We start from the raw sequence: 26,759 nt of genomic DNA, 5'->3' as shown, positions 1-26,759 counted from the left end.
TGTACCACCAGTTCTGAAGTCAGAGAATGAAGGAAAATAACCTAATCCTATTATTGTTGTTGTTCACTGTGCTCGTAATAGCAGTTATCCTCATGGCACACAAAACAGAGGGCCACAAGGAAATGAGCTGTGGTGAACTAGTCCACAGTACTGCAGCTTGTGTCCCCCTCACAGCTACCATCTCTCATCTCCTCGTAGTAGAAGAGTTTAAACCTGAGTACGTAATTCTGAGATATGGGAATTTATAGTTCTTTAACTCATACTTGAACTGGTATTATTTTCTTGGTGACTTTTTTCACTTTACCATTCTGCAGGTCTTTGGCAGCTAGAATAATGACTAGCTGAAGTGCAGCTGATAATTAGGAATGAAAATTGTATTGATCTTGTTCCCTGAAGCCTTTTGGGAGAGAGGATAGGTTGGCAGATCTGTTGTTTTATTTGCAAGGTTGCATTGATAAATACAAATGACCATAAGAATTTAAGAGAACAGAAAGGAAGAGTAAAGGTAAGTCCAGAAAAAGTCTATTTGATAAGATTCAAATGGTCAGTTTATTTACTCTATTGCATTCTAGTTTGCTAGCCTTTTGGTAATAATAATGATCTATTCATTGAAGCATCTACTACCTAACATAAACCCATTGCTGTCCAGTTAATTCCAAATCCTAGCAACCCTACAGGGCAGAGTACAACTTTCCAATAAGGTTTCTGAGGTTATAATCTTTAGGGGAAGACCTGGTGGCACACTGGTTAAAGTTTAGCTGCTAACCCAAAGGTCGACAGTTCAAATCCACCAGCCAGTCCTTGGAAACTCTATGGGGCAGGTCTACCCTGTCCTACAGGGTTACTATGAGTTGGAATTGACTGGACGGCAAAGGGTTTGTTTGTTTTTGTTTTTCAATCTTTATTTCCACAACTGCCACAGCTTTCTCCCACAGAGTGGCTAATGGGTCCGAACAATTGTTGGTATATTTGAGCTCATTGTCACAGCCACTGTGTCAATTCATCACACTGAGGGTCTTCATCTTTTTTGTGACCCTCTACTTCACCAAGCATGATGTTCTTCTCCAGGGACTGGTCCTGCCTGATAACATGTACAATGTACGTGAGAGAAGTCTAGCCATTATAGCTTCTAAGGGGGCTGTACTTCTTCCAAGACGGATTTGTTTGTTCTTCTGGCAGTCCATGGAATACTTAATATTCTTCACCAACACCATAATTCAAACGTGTCAATTCTTCTTTGGTCTTCCTTATTTATTGTCCAGTTTTTGCATGCATATGAGGTGATTAAAAATACCATGGTTTGGGTCTGGGGCTCCTTACTCCTCAAAGTGACATCTTTGCTATTTAACATTGTAAAGAGGTCTTTCACAGCAGATTTACCCAGTGTAATAAACCTCTTGACTGCTGCTTCTTTGGACGTTGATTTTGGATCTAAGTAAAATGAAACCCTTGACAGCTTCAGTCTTTTCTCCGTTTATTATGATGTTGCTTATTAGTCCAGTTGTGAGGATTTTTCTTTACTTTATGTTAAGGTGCAATCCGTACTGAAGGCTGTATGTAGTCTTTGATCTTCATAAGTGCTTCAAGTCCTCTTCACTTTCCACAATCAGGTTGTATCATCTGCATATTGCAAGTTAATGAGTCTTCCTCCAATCCTGATGCTGCGTTCTTCTGTATCGTCCAGCTTCTCAGATTATTTGCTCAGTTTACAAGTTGAATGAATATGGTGAAAGGATACAACCCTGATACACACCCTTCTTGACTTTAAACCACGCAGTATCACCCTCTTCTTTTTGAGCAACATCCTCTTGGTCTATGTACAGATTCTTCGTGAGCACAATTAAGTGTTCTGGAATCCCCATTCTTTGCAATGTTATCCACAATTTGTTATGATTGACACAGTCAAATGCCTTGGCATAGTCAATAAAACATAGATCCATAAGCCAAGATCCATCTGACATCAGGAATGATATCCCTTGTTCTACATTCCCTTCTGCATCCAGCTTCAATTTCTGGCAGTTCCCAGTTGAATTATCTTTAGCACAATTTTACTTGTGTGAGACATTGAGGATATTGTTCAATAATTTATGCATTCTGTTGAATCACCTTTCTTTGGAATGGGCACACATATGGATCTCTTCCAGTCAGTCAGCCAGGTATCTGTCTTCCAAATTTTTTGGCATAGATGAGTGGGCACTTCCAGGGTTGCATCCATTTGTTGAAACATCTAACGTGGTATTCCATCAATTTATGGAGCCTTAATTTTGCCACTGGCTTAAGAGCACTTGAATTTTCTTCCTTTAGAACCATTGGTTCTTGATCATATGCTACCTCCTGAAATGATTGAACATCAAGCAATTTTTTTTATGTATTCCTTCTATCTTATTCTTCACCTTTTTTTTTTTAATAATACCTTTTTGTTTTAGGTGAAAGTTTACACAGCAAATTATGTTCCCCTTTAACCATTTTTTATAAAAATTGTTCTGTGCCATTAGTTACAGTTTTTACAACATGTCAGCATTCTCATTAATTCTATTATGTTTATCCTGTTTCCATTGTTCTAGTGTCCCTTCCCCTCCTTGCCTTCTCGTCTTTGCTTTTGGGTAAATGTTGACTGTTTGGTCTCAGATAGTTAATTGCTTATGGGAGCACATTATTTATGGGTGTTGTTTATTTTATCAGCCAGTCTATTTTTGGCTGAAAGGTGGCCTGCAGAAATAGCTTCAATTCTAAGTTCAAAGGGTATCTTAGGACAATAACCTCAGGGGATCCACTAACCTCTATTGGTCCACTGTGTCTGAACTCTTTTAGGAATTTGAGTTTTGTTCTATATTTTTCTCCCATTCTATCTGTTGTGTCCCTGGTCAAAACTTTTGGTAGTGGTAGCCGGGAACCATCTAGTTCTCCTGTCTTTAGGTTTGAAGAGTTGTGGTTTGTATAGGATGTTAGTCCTGTGGACTGTTTTCTTCTTTAAGCCTTTGATTTCCTTCATTCTCTTTTGCTACATGACCTTCCATCTTTTTTTGATGCTTTCAGTCAATCAATTTTTGCCCCAAACTACTTCAATAGAACAACTTGAGGCTTGAATTTTTTCTTCAGTTCTTTCAGCTTAAGAAATGCTGAGTGTGTTTTTCCCTTTTGGTTTTTTAACTCCAGGCCTTTGCATATTTCATTGTAATACTTTGTCTTCTCAAGCCGTTCTTTGAAATCTTCTGTTTAGCTCTTTTACTTCATCATTTCTTCCTTTTGCTTTAGCTACTGTACATTCAAGAGCAAGTGTCAGAGTCTCTTTTCTGATATCCATTTTGGTCTTTTTTTTTTTTTTAATGACCCTCTGCTTTCTTCATGTATGATGTCTTTAATGTCATCCCACAATTCATCTGGTCTTCAGTCATTAGTTTTCAATGTGTCAAATCTATTCTTGAGATGTTCTCTAAATTCAGGTGGGATATACTCAAGGTCATACTTTGACTCTCATAGACTCATTTTGATTTTGTTCAGCCTTAACTTGACTGTGCATAAGAGCAATTGATGGTCTGTTTCACAGTTGACCCCTGGCCTTCTTCTGACTGATAATGCTGAGTTTCTCTAATGTCTCATTTCACAAATGTAGTTGATTTCATTGCTATGTATTCCATCCAGTGAGGTCAACATATGCAGTTACAGTTTATGTTTTTGAAAAAAGTATTTCCAATGAGTAAGTCATTAGTCTTACAAAGTTCTATCATGCAATCTCCCCTACCATTTCTATCACCAAGGCCGTATTTTCCAACTACTCATCCTTTTTCTTTGTTTCCAACTTCCACATTCCAATCAACAGTAATTATTAATGCATCTTGATTATATGTTTGATCAATTTCGGACTTCAGAAATTGGTAAAAATCTTCAATTTCTTCATCTTTGGCGTTAGTGATTGGTGCATAAATTTGAATAATAGTCATATTAACTGGTCTTCCTTGTAGACATATAGATATTATCCTATCACTGACAGTGTTGTACTTCAGGATTGTCTTAGGCTGGTTTCTCTAAGGAAGCAAAACCAGTAAAACATAAAAATATATTTGTATGGACAGATTTATATCAAGGAAATGGCTCATGCTGTTGTAGAGGCTGTAACGTCCCAAGTCTGTGAGTCGGGATAGAGGCTTCTCCCAAGATCAGCAGACAAGACCAAAGGTCAGCCACTAGCTCAGGTCCCAAGAACCGGAGGTCAGATGAATAGGGGCAAGCTACAGGATCCAGAATGAGCAAAACTCCCCGAGCCCTGCCAGAATGTCTGCCCATACTCAATGCATGCCGCACGTCCAGGGTTACTCCCCTTCAATCAATTGACTGTTCACAGTAGATTCCATCATGGAAGTGATCACATATCAAATCTCAACAGGGAAGTAACCGCAATGTCACATGACTGCCAAAACACTGAGAATCATGGCCCAGCCAAGTTGACACACAACTTAACCATCACACGTATAGATCTTGAAATGTCCTTTTCGACAATGAATGTGACACTGTTTCTCTTCAATTTGTCATTCACAGCATAGTATACCATATGCTTGTCTGATACAAAATGGCTAATACCAGTCCATTTCACCCCCCTAATGTCTCAGATATTAATCTTCAAAAGTTCCATTTCATTTTTGACAACTTCCAATTTTCCTTGATCCATACTTCGTACATTCCATGTTCTGATTATTAATGGATGTTTGCAGCTGTGTCTTCTCATTTTAAGTCGTGCAGCATCAGCAAATGAAGGTCCTAAAGGCTCTACTCCGTTCACATCATTAAGGTTGATTCTAGTTTGAGGAGGCAGCTCTTCCGCAGCTGTATTTTGAGATCCTTCCAACCTGAGGGGCTCATCTTCTGGCGCTATATCAGACAGTGTTTTCCTGCTACCTCTAAGGTTTTCTCTGGCCAGTTTTTTCAGAAGTAGATCATGAGATCCTTCTTCCCAGTCTGTCTTAGTCTGGAAGCTCCACTGAAACCTGTCCACGATGGATGACCCTGCTGATATTTGAAATACCAGTAGTATAGCTTCTAACATTACAGCAACATGCAAGCCACAACAGTATGACAAACTTACAGATAAGTGATAGAAAGGAGGGCAGGTGTTATTGCTTATGGAGTACTGAGTTTTGGTGTATAGTGATGAAAAAATTGCATTGATTTAGGTAGGGGCACACAGCAGATCATTGTAAGTGCTATCAGTAAGTTGTATACCTATACAAAGTTCAGTTGGCAAAAGTCGTGTGATAGACATATTTACAACAATGACCAAAAAAAAAAAAAAAAAAAGGAGTAGTTGCTGAGGCTGCTTATGTACAACCAAACACTTCATGGCATTTGGTTCCTTGGTTTGGAAGTTTAGGGTCATGGTTTCATGGGACATTCAAGTTAATTGGTCTAATAAAGTGTTCAGTGCTTCCGTTCTACCTCCTAATTTGTTGCATAGTTCCTGAGGTCTTAAAAGCTTGCAAGCAGCCTATATTCTCCTGGAGCAACAGAGAAAAACAAGAGCCCGGAATAGGAGGTGGATATTGGATGTGTGAGTAATTGCCTCCATGAATAACTGCCCACTTTGCCATGAGACCAAAAGAACTAGATGGTCCCTGACTACTATTACTGAATATTTTGATCAAAGGTTCTATAGAAGAATGGAAATATAGGGAAAATGCAGAACAGAATTTCAAATTTGCATGGACTCTAGACTTTCTGGAGTCATGGAGGCTGGATGAATTACTGAAACTATTGCCCTGAGACTATCTTTAAACCTTAAACCAAAAATATTTCCCATAGTCATCTTAAAACCAAATAATATTTTAGCTTAACTAGTAAAAATGGTTGGCCTTGAGCATTATGCTCTTTTAAGAACTATCTATATGGCATCAAACTGACAACTGCAACTGGAAAGATTAGGTAAGAACCTTAGGGGACAGTGAGTTTATGTTAATAGGTGAAGAACAACTCAGAAAAGGAGGATGAGAGTCATTACATAACTCGAAGAATGTACTCAATGTCAATAAACTGTACATGTAAAAACTATTGAATTGGTATATGTTTGACCATTTATGTTCTCAGCAACAACAAAATAAATAAAATTAAAGTGTATATATATATAGGAAGGACTTTCAGACCTTAAGCAATCAGAGAATTTTATTTGGAGACTCATAACATGGGTCGCAAAAATCCAGAGCCTTTTTTGTTAAGATTCAGAATAGATGAATAAATCAAATTGATTTTAGTCTACAAATTATTAAATTTTAGATAAGTAATAATGACGTCACGAATAGAATGAAATCCAATTGAACTGGGTAGCTTACGAGCTCAGAAACTGGGGTTAAAAGGCCTGAGTGTGAATCCCAGTTCTACTGTTTACAAGCTATGTGATTTGGGACAGTTATTTTATCATTCTGGTGCTTCAGAGTTTTTTAATTTTGTTTTGTTTTGACCTATAGCATGGAAATTACACCATAACCTAACTCAAAGACTATTATGTGAAAAAATCCACGTGAAGTGCTTTAAGCAATTGCCTGGCATATGGTAAGTGCTTCAATATTGTTAGCGTTAAGGCAAAATGAAAAGGTGACCAAGGTGATAAAATGGTTCAGAGCGAATGATGGGAGAAACCACAAGGGGAAGACAGAAAACCCAGTGCCGTCGAGTCGATTCCAACTCATAGCTACCCTATAAGGACAGAGTAGAACTGCCCCATAGAGTTTCCAAGGATCACCTGGTGGATTCGAACTGCCGACCCTTTGGCTAGCAGCTGTAGCACTTAACCACTACGCCACCAAGGTTTCCATGAGCAAAGAGATTTTCAGATGAAACATGAGAAGAGCTGGGAACAATGGGAAGGAATGTTGCAGGAGAGCATTTTATATAATGAGAAATATTCGTTTGTATTTTATAATCTTCATTTCTGTAAACAAAGTTTTAATATGTATCAGGACTAAAAGCAATGGACTAATATGAGCAACTTAGAACGTGATAAGTTCTTCTATTTAACTTAATAACTCCAAGGGAAAATGCACTGCCAAAGGGATTGTAGGTTAAGCAAAAGGGCACAGTATGGCCCAGCAAGGAAGGGCTCCAACAAGACTCGAAACAATGATTTTATGAACCATTGCAAACATCATAAGCACATTTAGTTCTTCAGTAACAATGCACATACAAATCCCTCATTCTGTGCTTCTCCACTGGCTTTGTCAATTTACCCCAGAAACTGCCCATCTTGCTGATTGACCAGCTGCCCCAGAGAGAAGTACCTTAAGCAACGTTGGAAAACAAAGGCTTGTCTCCGTGGGTAGCAAATCTGAACTCTCTCTGATAAATCTGTGGTTCAGGAATGCTTTTCCTCTTCCCAATAGATATCACCCCGGAGAAATGGGATTACAGCATCACAGCCACCTTTATAAGACAGCAGATTTGGGAGAATGAAAACCCCTACTCATTATAGGAACATAAGAAGAAATAATAAATTGTGTGTGAACAAAGCAGCCAGGAACCCTATAATTAAAGCAAGGCTGATCACAGTTCAGCCTGAAAGCCATCCTGTGGTAATGCAGAGGCAAATAGTGTAGCTTAACGAAGGGCAGTCAGAGGAAGAACAAATTGTACACAAAACCAAAGACAGAAGGAGGAATCTGATGAGGAAAGGCTTGGCTAGTTAGAGTTGGAAAGGGAAGACAATGCTTGAAAAATCTGAGGCTAAGTTAGTGGTTGGAGAAGAGGCATGAATCCATCAACTGCAGGAAGCCAGGAAATGAATTTTTGTTTTTTCCAATTATACTTTGTAAATCTATCTTTTGAGCAGGAAAGCAAATAAACTAAGATCTTTGGAAAAAATAAAAACAATAGAACAATGATGATCCCACCAAAATAACCATTATTCCCTCCCTGCTTAAGTCCAGCATTTCCGAATAAATAGAACTGAAATCTCTGCATCTGGTATTCTTTAAAGACTTGGCCTCTAGGCTCACTGCCTAAAGAAACTAATGATCTATCCCCAGCACCCCTTCCCCCCCCCATCAATAGTTTCCCTTCTCTCTCCAAAGAGAAAAATGAAATAAAGTAGGTTCGCTGGGAAACCTAACATCAATATTTAGTAAGTGATGGAACAAATGTAATGAGAAAAAATCTGTAAGCATTTGAGAATAGAGAAATAATGACCAACAAGCCAAACTGCAAGCCTGTAAGGGAGAAATCGTGCCCCACTCACTTGATAGGCTTTTATACCACAATCGAATTATGAGAGCAGTGGTGTGGGAAAGGTAGCAGCAGTTAGATAGGAAACAACTCTATTTACATACAGACCTATGTAGCCCTAGTTCTCTGTGACTCTCCAAACCCTTTATATAAATTTATTTAGTTAATTAATACCAGCTTTGTGTAGGCATGCTTATTAAAGATGGGGGGATACCATTCTTTAAAAACAAAAACAGAAAGCAAAGTATCCTTACAATGGTGTTTGAAATTGTTCATGGAGAGTAAAGCCTTCTTTGCGTTTTCTTCTAGTTTATACAGCTTGGTAAATCCCCCAGTATTGCCAGAATCCATTCTGGGCCCTTTTTTCAGGCCACTAGGATTCATTAATTCAGTCACTGTTTATTCCTTCATTCCTTTTTTGCTTGCTTGCTTGCTTCCTTCTTTTATTTCTTTTTATCCTCAGTGAAAGATAAAGGTATGATGGAAGGCTCATGAGTTTTGGAGTTTTAAATTTTGCAGGCTGGTTGAATCCTGATACTAAAATAGATGACTTGTGTGAACTTGAATGAGGTAATTAGCCTTTCTAGTTTTTGAATTTATCCCCCTATTAAGCAGGAATACTAGTGTCTCCCCAGTGAGAAATATTCTGGATGTATTTCTAGGAAGAAATTCTAAGAAGAAATACAACTTGGATATTCCTTAGAAATGAGGATGGCAAGATTTTGACTCGCTTGCTTTGGACCCATCTCGCAGCAGAAAAGACCAATTGCTAGAAAAGAGGGTCAGCAAAAACTAGGGAAACCCTCGATGAGATGAATTGACACAGTGGTTGCACCAATGGACTCAGAACACCAATAATGATGAAGATGGCTCAAGGCTGGGAATTTTTCCTTCTGCTATACACGAGGTCACCATCGGTCAAAGACAGCTCCACACCAACTAACAACAGCAATACTCGGCAAGGTATGAGTGCTAACATGATGTGTGTCAAATGTTTGGCACACCTGGTGCTCACCTGGTTTCTATCATAGCACTTTCCCGCCTCTCTGGTGACTCATTATCAAGCTCCTTTGCTGATTTCTTCTCTAAATTTCTCATCCAACTCTAATAGTTGGGCTGCTTCATAGCTTGATCCCGAGCCCTAAGCCTTTGCTTATTTTCCCTAAGTTATGTTATCAGGTCCAGTAGTGGCTTTAAATAATAAATATGTGCAGATTACTGTCAAGGAAAGATTAGTATCCTAGGCATTAGTGAGCTGAAATGGACTGGTATTGGCTGTTTTAAGTCAGACAATCATATGGTCTACCATGCCGGGAGTGACAAATTGAAGAGGAATGGCATTTCATTCATTGTCAAAAAGAACATTTCAAAACCCTGGAAAATACACAAACATATGGAAATTAAACGACACACTATGAAAATACCAGTGGGTCAAGGAAGAAATTAAAAGAAAAATCACAAATTTCTTAGATTCAAATGAAAATAAAAGCGCAACATACCAAAACTTACGAGATGCAGTGAAGGCAGTACTGAGAGGGAAACTTACAACAACAAATGCCTACATAAAAAAAAAAAAAAGAAGGAAGATCTCAAACTAACAGCCTAACTTGACAATTCCAGGAACTAGAATGAGAAAAGCAAACTAAGCCTAAACTTATAGAAGAAAGGAAATAATAAAGATCAGAGCAAAAGAAAATAAAATTGAAAACAACAGAGAGAATCAATAAAACTGGAAGTTGGTTCTTTGAAAAGATCAATAAAATTGACAAACCTTTAGCTAGAGTGACAAAGAAAAGATGCTATTAACCAAAACAAAAAAAATGAACGAGGGGACATTATAACTGATCTCATAGAAATAAAGAGAATTATGACAGAATATTATGAACAGCTGCATGGCAACAAACTGGATAACCTAAATGAAACAGACAAATTCTTAGAAGCATACAACCTACCAAAACTGACTCAAGAGGAAATAGAAAGTCTCAACAGACCCATAACAAGTGAAGAAATTAAATCAGTGACCAAAAACCTCCCAATTGAAAAAAAAAAAAAAAAAGTCCTGGACCATATAGCTTCACTGGGGAATTCTTCCAACATTTAGAGAAGAACTGACACTAATATTGTTTAAAATCTTCCAAAGATAGAGAAGGAAAGAAGAATCCCTAATTCATTCTATGAACCAAAAAAAAAAAAACAAAAAAACTCAAACCCTGTTGCTGTTGAGTTGATTACGACTTATAGTAACTCTATAGGACAGAGTATAACCGCCCGCATAGGGTTTCCAAGGAGCAGCTGATGGATTCAAACTGCCAACCTTTTCGTTAGCAGCCAAGTTCTTAACCACTAATGGAACTCATTTTATGAAGCAAACATAATCCTGATACTGAAACCAAAGACACCACAAGAAAACTACAGGCCAATATCTCTTATGAATATAGAAGCAAAAATTATCAGCAAAATACTAGCAAACAGAATCCAACAGCATATTAAAAGAGTCACACACCAGGATCAAGTGGGATTTATTCCAGGAATGCAGGGATGGTTCCATGTTAGAAAATCAATCAACATAATTCGCCACATAAATAGAACAAAAGAAAAGAACCACATGATCATCTCTATGGATGCAGAAAAAGCATTTGATAAAATCCAACATCCTATCTTAATGAAACCCTAAAGAAGATTGGGATAGAAGGGAAATTCCTCAATATAATTCTGAGCATATATGAAAATCCAACAGCCAACATTATACTTAATGGAGAAAGATTGAGAGCTTTCCCCTTGAAACTGGGAATAAGACAAGGGTGCCCACTTCTACCACTTCTATTCAATATTATATTAGAAGTCCTAGTCAGAGCAATAAGACAAGAAACAGAAATAAAATGTATCGACGTAGGAAAGAAGAAGTAAGACGATCTCTATTTGTGGCTGATATGATCTTATATACAAAAAGCCCCAAAGGTTCCACAAGAAAACTTCCAGAGCTAATAGAGAAAATAAGCAAAGTTGCAGGGTACAAGGTCAACAAACAAAAATCAGTGGGTTTCTATACACCAGCAATGAGAAGTCTGAAAGGGAAATTAGGGAAACAATTCCATTTACAATAGCATGTAAGAGAATAAAATACCTAGGAATAAATATAACCAGGAATGTGAAGGACATACCATAAAACACTGATGAAAGAGATTAAAGAAGACTTAAATAAATAGAAAGATATTCTGTGTTCACGGACTTAAGATGATAATACTACATAAAGCAATCTATAGATTCAATGCAATCCTGATCAAAATTCCAACAGCCTTCTTTTCAAAAATAGAAAAAAAAAATGATCAACTTTATATGGAATGGCAGAAGGCCCTGAATGGCTAAAACAATGTTGAAAGAGAAGAACAAAGTAGGAGGACTCACACTCTCTGATTTTAAAACATACTGTACAGCTACAAGGAAACCCTGGTGGTGTAGTGGTTAAGTGCTATAGCTGCTTACCAAAAGGGCAGCAGTTCGAATCTGCCAGGCGCTCCTTGGAAACTCTATGGGGCAGTTCTTCTCTGCCCTATAGGATCGCTATGAGTCAGAATGAACTCAACGGCAGCGGGTTTGGTTTGGTTTATACAGCTACAATAATCAAAACAACCTGGCACTGGTATAACAATAGACACATAGACCAATGAAATAGAAGTCAGATTCCATAAATAAACCCACACACACACACACATATATACATATATATGATCAACTAATTTTTGACAAGTGTGCTAAGTCCATTCAATGGAGAAAGAAGAGCCCCCACAATAAATGGTGTCAGGAAAATTGGATTCCACATGCAGAAAATTAAACAGGACCTGTGCCACACACCATACATAAAAACAAATTCAAAATGGATTAAAGAACAAAATGTGCAAACCAAAGCCATAAAATTCTTAGAAGAAAAAGCAGAGGCAATGCTGTCAAGGCTTAGTTTTTAACAGTGGATTACCTAATATAGTAATAGAAGCACCAATAATAAAGACAAAATACATAAATGTGACCTCATAAAAATTAAAAACTTTTGTTCATCAAAACTTTGCCCAAAAAAGTGAAAAGACAAGCTACTGATGGGAGAATATTTCGGAAACCAATATGTGATCAGTAACTGATTACCAAATATATATAAAACTTGACAACTTAATGACAGACAAAAATAGGTTTGGCATGTTGAAAACTAATGACAGAAGACCAGATGAGTTGTGGGATGACATTAAGGACATCATGCATGAAGAAAGCAAAAGGTCATTAAAAAGAGAGAAAAGAAACAAAAGACCAAAAGAGATGTCAGAAGGGACTCTGAAACTTGCTTTTGAATGTAGAGTAGCTAAAGCGAAAGGAAGAAATGTGAGGTAAAAGAGCTAAAAGAAGATTTCAGAGCAGCTCAAGAAGACAAAGTAAAGTATCATAATAAAACATGAAAAGACCTGGAGTTAGAAAACCAAAAAGGAAGATCATTCTTGGCATTTCTCAAGCTGAAAGAACTGAAGAAAAAATTCAAGCCTCAAATTGCAGTATTAAAGGTTTCAATGGGCAAAATATTGAATGACCCAGGAAGCAGTGAAAGAAAAAGGAAAGAATACAGACAGTCACTGTTCCAAAAAAAATTGGTCAACATTCCACCATTTCAGTAGGTAGTATATGACCAAGAACCACAGATACTGAAGGAGGAAGTCTAAGCTGCACTGAAGGCATTGGCAAAAAACAAAGCTCTAGGAATTGACAGAATACTATTTCAGATGTTTCAACAAATGGATGCAATGCTAGAAGCACTCACTTACCTATGCCAGGAAATTTAGAGGACAACTAACTGGCCAGCTGCAGGGAATAGATCCATATACATGCTCATTCCTAAGAAAGATGATCCAACGGAATGCAGAAATTATCCAACAATATCATTAATATCAATGTCACACACAAGTAAAATTTTACTGAAGATAATTCGGAAATGGAACCTGTATATAGACCAAGAGGCAGTTGTTCAAACAGAAGAAGGGTATACTGGTCTAAAATCAAGGTGTCAGGGTTGTATTCTTTCACCATACTTACTCAATTTGTATGCTGAGCAAATATTCCAAGAAGCTGGACTATATGGAGAAGACTGTGACATTAGGATTAGAGGAAGATTCGTTAACAAGCTGCAATAGGCAGATGACACAAGTTTGCTTGCTGAAATTGAAGAGGACTTGAAGAACTTACTGATAAAGATCAAAGACTCGGGCCTTCGGTTTGGATTACATCTCAACATAAAGAAAACAAAAATCTTTACAACTAGAGCAATTGTAACATCATGATAAATGGAGAAAAGACTGAAGGTGTTGAGGATTTCATTTTACTTGGATCCACAATCAACGCCTATGGTAAGAGCAATCCAGAAATCAAATGATGCATTGCATTGGTCAAATCTGCTGCACATGACCTCTTTCAAGTGTTAAAAAGCAAAGACTTCACCTTGAGGACTAAGGTGTGCCTCACCCAAGCCAGAGTATTTTCAATCGCCACATAAGCACGCAAAAGCTGGAGGATGAATAAGGAAGACTGAAGGAGAATTAATGCCTTTGAATTATGGTGTTGACAAAGAATATTAAATATACCACGGACAGCCAGAAGAATGAGTAAATCTGTCTTGGAAGAAGTACAACCAGAATGCTCCTTAGAATCTAGGATGGCTAGACTTTGTCTCACATACTTTGAACATGTTGTCAGGAGAGACCAGTCCCTGAAGAAGGACATCTTGCTTGGTAAAGTAGAGGGCCACCAAAAAAGAGGAATACCCCCAAAGAGATGGATTGACACAGTGGCTGCAACTATGGACTCAAACATAGCAATGATTGTGAGGATGGCACAGGACCGCACAGTGTTTTGTTCTGTTGTACATGGGGCTGCTATGAATCAGAACTGATTTGACAGCACCTACAAAAAAAAAAAAAATTTTTTTTTTTTTTTTTTAATGACAATGCCAACTGTCACACTACTGTTTTCCTGGGTGGCACATATAGTTAAGTACTCTATTACTTGCCAGAAAGTTGGTGGTTTGAACGCCCTAGAGGCTCCTCGGAAGACAGGCCTGGTGATCTGCTTCTAAAAGGTCGCAGTTTTGAAAATCCTATGGAGCAGTTCTACCCTGCACGCATGTGGTCACCATGAGTCAGAATCGATTCCAAAGGTAACTAACAACAAAAACAACTGTCAAACTAATACAGTGGAACCTGTCAGAGCCAGAACTCAGTGGGACTGCTTTGTTTTTCTCTGAGTCTCACAAGTTTTCTGCCTTTGACAGGGTGTAGTCTTACTGCTTTTCTATCATGCAATTTTTTGGCAAATATTTTAGTTTTCCTTCTTTGACAAGTTTCTGCTTAAACAGTTTCCAGCTTTCACAGGTTTTACTGTATCTCTAGCCCTGACCGTTCACCAGAACTTCATATTTCTATGGCAGTGACCTCTGTGACAACTTCCCTTGGATAACCCAGACTTAACCTGACCAATGGTGATAAAGACCTTTTTGCCAATTCCTCACATGACAGATATTCCTACTTAGTTTTTTTCTCCCTGTATAAATAACACTAGTATCTACTCAGTTGCTCAAATTCAAAATCTGGGAGCTATCTTTGATTTCTTCTTTTTCTATACCCCCACATCCAATATATCATCAGGTTCTATTAGTTCTATTTTCATAACATGTTTTGAATAAGCTCATTTATTTTTATTTTTATTGCTATCACTGTAGATTGTATTAATGTTCCTGTTATTGGTTGAGTTGTGCCCCCCCAAAAGATATGTTCAAGTAATCCCCAGTACCTGTGAATGTGACCTTACTTAGAAATAGGGTCTTTGAAGATGTTATCAGTTGTGAGGTCATACTGAAATAGGGTAGGTCCTAATCCTATAGACTGTGCCCTTAAAAAAAGGAGGAGAGATACAGACAGGCAGATACAGAGGGAAGATGCCATTTGAAGACAAGGCAGAGATTAGAGTTATGCTGATATAAACCAAGGAAGACCAAGGATTGAGGGTCATCACCAAAAGCTAGGAGAGAGGCCTAAAACAGATTCTCCTTCAGAGTCTTCAGAAGGAATCAACGTTGCCAACACCCGATTTCAGATTTCTAGCCTCCAAAACTGTGAGAGAACACGCTTCTGTTGTTTTAAGCCACTGGCTGTGTGGTACTTTGTTATAGCAGCCCTAGCAAACTAATACCAGTTGCTGCCAAGTTGATTCCAACACATGGCAACCCCTTGTGTTGCGGAGTAGAACTGCACTCCATGGGGTTTTCAAGGCTGTGACTTTTCAGAAGCAGATTGCCAGGTCTTTCTTCCAAGATGCCTCTGGGTGGGTTCTAACTGCTAATCTTTTGGTTATTAGTCAAGTGGTTATCCATTTGCACCACCCAGGGACTCCAGAAACTACTGGCACTCCCAAGTATTCACTCTCCTCTTCTCTGTCAAGCATTGATTTTGTCCACCCCTTACCATGGAATTTATACAGCCTCCTATGGGAAGAGCTTACTTCCCTGCTCAAGGACCACTAGAAATTGGTGATCATAAATGTAAGATGTGTTCAGTTTCTTAGCTGTGTTTCCTTGATCTCACCAGGCCTGTAGTGGACCATAGTTAGCTGTAACCATTGTTTTTGCCAGACAATTATAACGTAAAGAAAGAAGACAAAGGAGTTGAGGGTGTATGTCAAGGGCTGTTATTATGATGAACCATGAAATATAAACTGGTTAAGAAGGGAAGTGAGCATGTGAAAGAGATGAGGGACAATAAGAAGTTGACAGGACCAGTGGATCTGAGAATTTGTGGAGTCAAGGTTTTAGAAGGAGGGTGATGGAAAGATAGAAGATGCTTGAAAAAAGATCGTAGAGAGATGAGATGATAGGAAAAAGAAAAAAAAATCTTGGATATGACCATGGAACGAATGGCTGAGATTGGCAGAGGAACATAAGATCATTGGTGGCAAAGGCATCAAGGAACTGGGGAGCCAAGGTGTTGAAGGTCATTCATGTGAACATTAAAGTTCCCAAAACTTATGATAAGTATTATACTGAATAGGTCAATTAGGAATAAAATATTGAAGAGGGGAGGAGGTGTGACCTGGAGTGTATATGTGACTATAGCCGGGAAGGATGGCAATAATAAAGGTATAGTCCCATGGCACTGGGTTTAGTCTCATGGCATAGACTTCAAAGGAGATGAAGGGTTTTAAAAAAGATGAAGGAATAGTGGTCTGGAGGTGGTAATGAGGACCAAGGAAGATATCTACCCCATCTTTAGCATCAGTGGTACATGGAATGTGAGAGTGCTCCAAGGGAGGCAGTAGCTTTGAAAGACAGCAAGTAGGACTAGAAGAATATGGAACATTGAGAGAAACGATTTTCAAGATAGGAAATTTGTTAGTAGGAGGCCAGAGGACACAGTGGCAATATGGAGGGATCATGGAGGGGTGAGAGAAGGGTCAGATTTACAGCTCTTTAGAGCTCTATAGGAATGAGAGCCTGGGTGATTAGGGCAGAGCTGAGTTTCATGTGATGTGTGATATAAAGTAGGAATAAATGTTGTTGTTAGGTGCCATCAAATCGGCTCCTACTCATAGAGACCTTGTGTACAACAGAACAAAACACTGCCTAGTCCTGTGCCATCCTCACAATCATTGTTATGTTTAAGCCCATTGTTGCAGCTACTGTGTCAATCTATCTCACTGAGAGTCTTCCTCTTCTTAGCTGACCCTCTGCTTTACCAGGCGTGATGTCCTTCTCCAGGGACTGATCAACTTCTGACAACATGTCCAAAGTGTATCAGATGTAGTCTCGCCATCTTTGCTTCTAAGGAGCATTCTGGTTGTACTTCTTCCAAGACAAATTTGTTTGTTCTTTTGGCTGTCCATGGTATACTCAATATTCTTCTCCAACACCACAATTAAAAGGCATTAATTCTTCTTCAGTCTTCTTCATTCATTGTCTGGCTTTTACATGCATAGGAGGCGATTGAAAACAACATGGCTTCGGTCAGGTGCACCTTAGTCTTAATGTGGCATCTTAGCTTTTCAACACTTTAAAGAGGTGTTTTGCAACAGATTTACCCAATGCAATGTGTCTTTTGATTTATTGACTGCCTCCTCCATGGGTGTTGATTGTGAATCCAAGTAAAATGAAATTCTTGATGACTTCAATCTTTTCCCGTTTTATCATGATGTTACTTATTGGTCCAGTTGTGAGAATTTTTGTTTCATTTATGTTGAGGTGTAATCCATACTGAAGGCTGTGTTCTTTGATCTTCATCAGCAAGTGCTTCAAGTCCTCTTCACTTTCAGCAAGCAAGGTTGTGTCATCTGCATAACGCAGTTTGTTAAATAAGTCTTCCTTCAATCCTGATGCTGCATTCTTTTTCATAGAGTCCAGCTTCTTGGATTAGTTGCTCAGCATACAGATTGAATGGAAAGAATACACAGAATCACCATACCAAAAAGAATTGGTTAATGTTCAGCCATTTCCGGAGGTATCATATGAGCAGGAAACAATGGTACTGACAGAAGAAGTCCAAGCTACACTGAAGGTATTGGAGAAAAACAAGGCTCTAGGACTTGACAGAATACCAACTGAGATGTTTCAACAAACAGATGCAGAGCTGGAAGTACTCACTTGTCTATGCCAAGAAATGTGGAAGACAGCTACCTGGCCAATGGACTGGAAGAGATCTATATTTATTTATGCCTATTCCCAAGAAAGGTGATCCAACTGAATGTGGAAGTTATCGAACAATATCATTAATATCACATGCAAGTAAAATTTTGCTAAAGAATATTCAAAAGTGGCTGTAGCAGTATATCAATAGAGAACTGCCAGAAATTCCAGCTGGATTCAGAAGAGGATGTGAAACGAGGGATATCATTGCTGATGTCAGATGGATCCTGGCTGAAAGCGAAGAATACCAGAAAGATGTTTACCTGTGTTTTATTGCCTATGCAAAGACATTTGACTGTATGAATCATAATAAATTATGAATAACATTGCAAAGGATGGGAATTCCAGAACACTTAATTGTGCTCATGAGGAACCTGTTCATAGATCAAGAGCCTGTTGTTCAGACAGAACAAGGGATTACTGTGTGGTTTAAAGTCAGGAAAGCTGTGTGTCAGGATTGTATCCTTTCACCATACCTATGCGATCTGTATGCTGAGCAAATAGTAAGGAATAAATGCAAGGTCTGAATTCATGCTGAGAGGCTCCGCTCAGAGAGGTCTTTCCTAACCACTCTTTCTAAAGCTGACTTTCCCGATTTATTTCTAGTGCATCATTCCGTCTGCTTGCTTTTGTGCTTGTCATCAACCATAAGCACATTTTAATTTTTTTTATTTGCTTATGTTTTTCTCTACTATAGACTGTGAGTTGCAGAAGGGCAAGGATCTATTGGTCATGTTCACCGCTGTATTTCCAGCACCCAAAACAATACCTGACACATAGTTAAAACCAGATGCTATCAAGCTGATTCCAACTCATGGTGCCCCGATGTGTGCCAGAGTAGAACTGTGCTCCACAGAGTTTTCTATGGCTGGTTTTTAAGAAATCAATCACCAGGACTTTCTTCCATAGCACCTCCTAGTGGGCTTGAACCGCCATCCTTTCTAGTAAGAGCCGCACGCATTAACTATTTGCACCATCTTGGGACCCTTACACGTAGTTTGTCTTCACCAAATGTGGGTTGAATAAATTAATGAACCAATAGCAGTTATTGTTACATTTCTTTTAAATTCTCAGTATACACCAGGATAAAGGAGAACAAAAGAAATTCATTTGGGAAACTCACAAGAGCTTATAGTCTCATGGACAGTGTCCCTGAGACAATCACAATACAATGTGTCAAGTGCCTAGATACATGTCTTAGGCGATACGGGAACACAAACAGAGCAATGAGGTGTAGACTCCTGGGCTAGGTTAGGGAAGGTTTCTGGAAGAAGCGACCATCTGAAGATAAGCAATTGCTGGGATGTCTGTTTAGCAGAGGAAGCATCCTGGGTAAGGGCCAAAAGGCAGGAGCATGAGGAGTACAAGGCTTACTCTAACAGTTAATGGCCTCTTTTACCAGTGCAGCACCGAAAGTCCAAGGCGTGGAGAAATCTCTAGATAGCCTTTGGTTAGTGTGTGTGTGTATGTGTGTGCATGTAGTTTCCATGCATTTTTTTCTGTGTGTGTGTGTGGCAATTTTTCCTGCAGAGTTTTTTCTTTCTAATAAAAACAATTGCCATCGGGTTGACTCTGACTCATGCCAGCCCCATGTGCGTTAGACTAGGACTGTGCTCCATAGTTTTTCAATGGATGATGTTTTGGAAGTACGTCATCAGGCCTTTCTTCCAAGGCACCTCTGGGTGGAACTGAACCACCAACCTTTAGGTTAGCAGGCAAGAGGGTTAACTGTTCTCATCACCCGGGGACTCCTTCTTTCTAATACTGATTTACTATTTCAGAAATATTCTTTATAAAGTGGGTTTTCTTCTTCCCAGCAGAGCATAGAGTAGTATGAACTACCAGTAGGTCAAAACCAAGGTGACATGTTAAATTGTGTTCTTGTGCATCCAGCAAGTACATACTTCATTCATGTGAGTGATACCATTCTGGATGAATCAGCCCCAAGTGTGTCTCGTAGATTTCAAGGCTTTTGAACATACATTGACTTAATAGATTTCATAAGCAATGTGCTGAGTTATATGATGTGCTTATCAACTTCTGCTTTACTAAGCAAAAAAGAGTCCCTCAATTACAGTGTGAGAGAATCAAGGCCACAAAATAATACCTGGCAGAGCTGGGACTAGATCTCTGGTCCGTGGTTCAATGCTAGATGCAAAATCTGGAAGAGACTTCTTAGTCTAACAGCAAAAACAAAAAACAAACCTGTTGCCGTTGAGTCTATTCCGACTCATAGGCAACCCTTTAGGACAGAGTAAAACTGCCCCATAAGGTTTCCAAGAAGTAGCTGGTGGATTTCAACTGCCGACCTTGCGGTTAGCAGTCATAGCTCTTAACTACTGTGCCACCAGGGCTCCAATAAAGCCAGGGTTAATTTTGGCTGCATTACAGAGCAATATGGAATGGCTGGAGGAGAATGGGCCTTGAAATCGGGTACACCTGTGTTCAGATATCAGCTCTCCTTACTTAAGCTGTGTGACCTTGGGCAAGGTAACATACATGCATGGGTATCATTTTCTCTGACTGTATCCAGAGGTCTGTAACAAGTAATACATAAGGCTTTAGTTTAGGGTGATGCAAGATACTATGTGTTGTATTTGGCACAAAGTTAGGCACTTGAAATTGGTACTATTACAGTATTAAAGTTAAACTCATACCATGTTTGTGTGGTGGTTGGTTTGTGGCAGGGTCAAAAGAGCAAACTGTGGAAATATGGTTCTTCTCATTGGTTGGATACACATGGGCATTTACACTGTATGTCTTGGCATAGTTATGTGTGCACGTAAAGAAAAGAATTTAAACACGTGGAGCACATTCTTCCGCCCTTCTGTATTGTGTTGCATCAAATGTAAAGGAGAGTCAGGCAGGACTTAGGTTGGTAGAGACGCTAACAACTCAGGAAAGTGAAAAAGTGCAAGATTGATAAAATGATGTCCTAAGAGTGAACATGGTCACACCATTCAAATATCTACTGAGGGAAAAAGCTGGGAAGGTGTGAGACATCCTGCCATACCTAGGGACCTTCCACACTAGAAAGGTGACAGTGAAATTAGGACTGAGGGAGACTTCCATGGCCCCAAGACTGGCTGAATGTGTGAATTTAGAAATGAGTGTCAGCTGAAGTGTCAAGCAGTAACACATGGGCCAGCAAAGACTTAGTTTGCTTTGAAGCAGGTAACTTGGGAAGGAGATGTCATTTTTCACAATGTTTAAAATTCCGTGTCTCATGGCCCTGACAATAGACTATCAATTAGAGAATGGCCCTTAGTGGATCAGAGAAAGGCCTGGGGAAACACTTCCAGGAGACATTGGTCTTCATTTCCATTGAAAAAGAAACTCATTGTTTTTAGATTCCCTTTCTCTCCAAACTAAAATGTAAAGAAAGATCATCAGAGCCAAGTAAAACTGAAACTGGAAAAGTAAAATGGAATTTGTGTAATAATAACGGGACATTTTATTGTTAATATTAATGGCATAGGCTTGATTCTTATCTCCTACAGACAGAGAGAATCAATGAATGTTAAGCTGCAAATACCCTCAGATCATCAAGTCCATTTCCTTATTTTACAAATGAGGTTCAGAGACTTGCCCAAGGTTATCTGGTGAATTTACTGGAAAACATTAGAATGGGTGCACCCAGGAGGTAAAAATCTAGACAATACACTTAGCTCCTACAAAGACTTCTTCTGTAGCCATCGGCAAAACTCTCGAAATAGGCAAGTTCTTCAAGTTCCTTGTATTAAAAAGCAAATACATTAAGATTTTGTTCAGACATAATTTCAAAAATATGCACTGAGCCTGAACAAAGTTGACTGTGTTCTTATTTTCAAAGGTACCTATTATGGATTAAATTGTGTCCCCCCAACCCAGAAGGTATTTTGTAGCCCCAGCCTCTGTACCTGTGAATGTGACCCTGTTTGGAAATAAGGTCTTTGAAGATAGTCGCTGTGAGTTGGAATCAATTCCATTGCAATGGGTTTTTCAATGGGAAGGTTAACATGAGTTCGGCAGGGTGAATCCTAATCCTATCTGATTGGATTCCTTATTAAAAAAAAGAGTACAGACAAAGAAGGAACCCTGGTGGCACATTGGTTAAGTGCTCAGCTGCTAACTAAAAGCTTGGTGCTTCAAACCCACCCAATAGCTCTACAGGAGAAATACCTGACAAACTGCCTCTGTAAAGATTACAGCCAAGAAAACACTATAAGGCAGTTCTACTCTGTCACATGGGGTCACTATAAATAGGAATTGACTTGAAGGCCCTCAACAACAACAACCACAACAGACAAAGAGAGACAGACAGAAGAACTATAGTCTTGTGAAGATGTATCTCCAAGCCGAGGAACACCTAGTAATGTTGGGAGCCACTAGAAACTGGGAGAGAGCCATGGGTAGTTTTCCTCTCAGAGCCATAGAAAGCATCAAGACAACCAATATCCTGATTTCGGACTCCTACCTTCCGGAACTGTGGGCCAATAAATTTCTGTTCTCCTAAGCCACCCAATTTGTGGTATTTTGTTACAGTAGCCCTAAGAAACTAATATAAATCAAGTAGATGCCTTATTCCTCTCCTTTCTGGAAAATCTCAATCAAATTTGCCAGAGTCTGATAGAATCACTGTTCTGGAAGAGATGTTTCTATTTTACAGATGTGGCAAGTGAGGCACAGAGAAGCTACATAACTATACCACGGTTACACTGGGTGTAGATAGTGCTTAAGGAGCCTTGTGGCAAAGTGATTAAGCACTTGGCTGCTAACCTAAAGGTTGGTGGTTCAAACCCACCAGTCGCTCCACAGAAGAAAAATGTAGCAGTCTACTTCTCTAAAGGTTGCAGCCTTGGAAACCCTATTATGGGGCAGTTCTATACATTCAGCTTCAGTTTGCATTAAGAAATGGGTCCATGTAGCCACAGAATGTAAGCTCTATGCAGGCACGAAATTTTATGTGTGTTTTGTTTTCTGACGTTATCCATCCACAGCTTAATACAGCACTTAACAGACTATCAAAAACCCACTGCCGTCAAGTTGATTCCAACTCATAGCAACCCTATAGGACAGGGAGAACTGCCCGATAGAGTTTCCAAGAAGTGCCTAGCGTATTCGAACTGCCGACCTCTTGGTTAGCAGCCATAGCACTTACCCACTATGCCACCAGGGTTTCCTAGCAGACTATAGGAACAAAATTAATATCTGTTGATCAAATGAATATATGCAGCAACCCTCTACAGTTCTACAGGTTGATGACCTGCTAACATTTTATCTAAGTTTTCACCAACATAGTCTCTTTGGCCCATAGCCAAATTCTACAATACTTTGAGAAGTCAGCTGTCTACCTTGGCTGGCCATTAGAAAGAATACTCTTAGCAGATAAACAGAACGATGGTAATTTTCAAACAATCATCTACTTATGTTAGGTTTCAGTTGAAGAGTACTTTACGTGTTTTTGCGACTGTTCTCTGAAATGTACACTTTCTAATTATCCTTAGGCTTTAGAACATTTTATCTTTGGTCCATGGCTTTTTTTCATTGTGCCAACCTCTTTCAGATGCAGTCTTTCCACAGCTAAGTTCATGTGCTACCACTTCCTCACTTGGCTATGTTTCCTAGTGTTTCTGGACAAAACATTCTTAATTTTTCATACGGCAGTAATAAGAGTCATCACATACAGTCTGGTGTTGTTGTTGTTAGGTGCCATCCACTCAGTTCCGACTCACGATGACGACCCCGTGTACAACAGAATAAAACACTGACCAGTCCTATACTATCCTCTGAATCATTGTTATGCTTGAGCCCATTACTGCAGCCACTGTGTCAATCCATCTCGTTGAGGGTCTTCCTCTTTTTCACTGACCCACTACTTTACGAAGCATGACGTAATTCTCCAGGGACTGGTCCCTCCTGATAGCATATGCAATGTATGTGAGATGTAGCCTCACCATCCTTGCTTCTAAGAAGCATTCTGGCCGTACTTCTTCCAAGACATTTGTTCATTCTTCTGGCGCTCCGCGATACATTCAGTATTCTTCACCAACCCTGTAACTCAAAGGCATCAATTCCTCTTTGGTCTTCCTTGTTCATTGTCCAGCTTTCCTATGCATAAACGCATATGAAGCAATTAAAAATACCATGGCTTGAGTCAGGCCTACCTTAGTCCTGAAAATGACGTTTTTGCTTTTTAACCCTTTAAATAGGTCTTTTGCAGCAGATTTACTCAGTGCAGTATGTTGTTAGATTTCTTGATTGCTGCTTCCATGACTGTTGATTGTGGATCCAAGTAAAATGAATTCCTTGACAATGTCAGTATTTTCTCCATTTATCATGGTGTTGCTTATCGGTCCAGTTATGAGGATTTTTGTTTTCTTGATGTTGAGGTGTAATCCATACTGAAGGCTGTAGTCTTTGATCTTCATTAGTAAGTGCTCCAAGTTCTCTTCACTTTCAGCAAGCAAACTTGTGTCATCTGTATAAAGCAGGCTGTTAACCAGTCTTCTTCCAATCCTGTACCATGTTCTTCTGCATATGGTCCAGTTTCTCAGATTATTTGTTCAGAATAAAGATTGACTAAGTGTGGTGAAAGGATACAACCCTGACACACACCTTTCTTAACTTTAAACCACACAGTATCCCCTTGTTCTGTTTGAACGACCACCTCTTGATCTATATACGGGTTCCATGTGAGCACAATTAGGTGTTCTGAAATTACCATTCTTTGCAGTGCTATTCATAATTTGCTATGATCCATACAGCTGAATGCCTTTGCATAGTCAGTGAAACACAGGTAAACATCTTTCTGGTGTTCTCTGCTTTCAGCCAAGATCCATCTGATATCAGCAGTGATATTCCTTGTTCCACATTAGCTTCTGAATCCTGCTTGAATTTCTGGCAGTTCCCTGTCGATGTACTGCTGCAACCACTTTTGAATGATCTTCAGCAAAATGTTACTTGTGTGTGATAGTAACGATATTGTTCGGTAATTTCCACATTCTGCTGGATCACCTTTCTTTGCAATGGGTACAAATACGGATCTCTTCCAGTCAGTTGGCCAGGTAGCTAGCTGCCTTCCACATTTCTTGGTATGGACTAGTGAACACCTCCAGAACTGTGTCTGTCTGAAACATCTTCATTGGTATTCTGTCAACTCCCAGAGCCTTGTTTTTCACCAATGTCTTCAGTGCAGCTTGGACCTCTTCTTTTAGTACCAGCAATTCTTGATCATATGTTACCTCCTGAAATAGTCAAATGCCAACCATTTATTTTGGTACAGTGACTCGGTATTTCTTCCATCTTCTCTTGACGCTTCCTGCATCATTTAATATTTTCCCCATAGAATTCTTCAATATTGCTACCCGAGGCTTGACTTTTTTTCTTCAGTTCTTTCAGCTTGAGAAATGCTGAGCATGTTCTCTTTTGGTTTTCTGAGTCTTTGCACATTTCATTATAATATTTTTACTTTCTCTTCTCTAGCTGCTCTTTGAAATCGTCTGTTTAACCCTTTTACTTCATCATTTCTTCCTTTCACTTTAGCTACCGCTACATTTAAGAGCAAATTTCAGAGTCTCTTCTGACATTCATTTTGATCTTTTTTTTCCCTATCTTTTTAATAACCCTCTTGCTTTCTTCACGTATGATATTCTTGATGTCATTCCACAACTTCTCGGGTTTTGCTTATTAGTACTAAATGTGTCAAATCTATTCTTAAAATGGTCTCTAAATTCAGGTGACATATACTCAAGGTCGTATTTTGACTGTAGTGGACTTGTTGTAATTTTCTTTAGTTTCAACTTGAACTTGCATATGAGCAATTGGTCTGTTAAGTTTTTCCATCGTCTGCTTCCACACATGTAGTCAATTTGGTTTCTGTGTATTCCATCTGAGGAGGTCCACACGTATAGTCCCTGTTTATGTTGTTGAAAAAAGGTATTTGCAATGAAGAGGTTGTTAGTCTTGCAAAATTCTGTCATTCGGTCTCTGGCGTCATTTCTATCACCAAGATCATGTTTTCCAACTACTGATCCTTTTTGTTTGTTTCCAACTTTCTCATTCCAATCCAGTAATTATCACTGCATCTTGATTGCATGTTCAATCAATTTCAGGCTGCGGAAGGTGGTAAAAATCTTCAGTTTCTTCACCTTTGTCCTTAGTGGTTGGTGGGTGAATTTGAATAGCAGTCGTATTAACAGGTCTTCCTTGTAGGTACATGGATATTATCCTACTACTGGCAGATTTGTACTTCAGGGTAGATCTTGAAATGTTCTTTCTGATGATAAATACAACGCCATTCCTCTTCAATTTGTCATTCCTGGCATGGTAGACCATATGATTGTCTGATTCAAAATGGTCAATACTAGTCCATTTTAGTTCACTGATGCCTAGGATATCAATGTTCATGTGTTCCATTTTATTTTTGATGAATTCTAGTTTTCCTATATTCATACTTCATACATTCCACATTCCATTATTAATGGATGCTTACAGCTGTTTCTTCTCATTTTGAGTTGTGGCACATCAGCAAATGAAAGTCCTAAAAGCTCGACCCTATCCACGTCATTAAGGTCGACTCTGCCTTGAGGAGGCCACTGTTCTTCAGTTGTATTTTGAGTGCCTTCCAGTATGAGGCCGCATTTTCCAGCACTGTGTCAGACAATGTTCAGCTGCTATTTATAAGGTTTTCAATGGCCAATTTTTTTCAGAAGTAGATTTCCAGGTCCTTTTTCTCAGTCTGTCTTAGTCTGGAAGCTCCACTGAAAACTGTCCACTGTGGGTGACCCTGCTGGTATTTGAAATACTGGTGGCATCACTTCCAGCGTCACAGAAACACACAAGCCACTACAGGACAACAAACTGACAGACGTGTCTT

At 39.1% G+C, this 26,759-nt stretch overlaps 1 protein-coding gene across 7 annotated transcripts in view; it reads left to right on the top strand.

Moving 5' to 3' along the window:
• The window catches only part of AGBL1 (AGBL carboxypeptidase 1), a 1,130,253-nt gene that overhangs the window by 785,583 nt on the left and 317,911 nt on the right, over window positions 1–26,759 (top strand). Inside the window, exon 23 of one of the 7 annotated variants that reach the window (XM_049905905.1) lies at window positions 6,453–25,426. The exons of the other annotated variants lie outside the window; for them this stretch is intronic. Within the exon in view, the coding sequence (XP_049761862.1) occupies window positions 6,453–6,471 (19 nt within the window). The 3' untranslated portion in view covers window positions 6,472–25,426. Of the gene's footprint in view, window positions 1–6,452; window positions 25,427–26,759 lie in introns of those variants that run through there. 7 annotated transcript variants of the gene reach the window in all.

This window comes from Elephas maximus, chromosome 13 (genome assembly GCF_024166365.1).
Source record: "Elephas maximus indicus isolate mEleMax1 chromosome 13, mEleMax1 primary haplotype, whole genome shotgun sequence".
Lineage (NCBI taxonomy): Eukaryota > Metazoa > Chordata > Mammalia > Proboscidea > Elephantidae > Elephas > Elephas maximus.
Note: the sequence above shows the minus strand (reverse complement) of the source record. Positions and strands in the feature narration are given on the sequence as shown.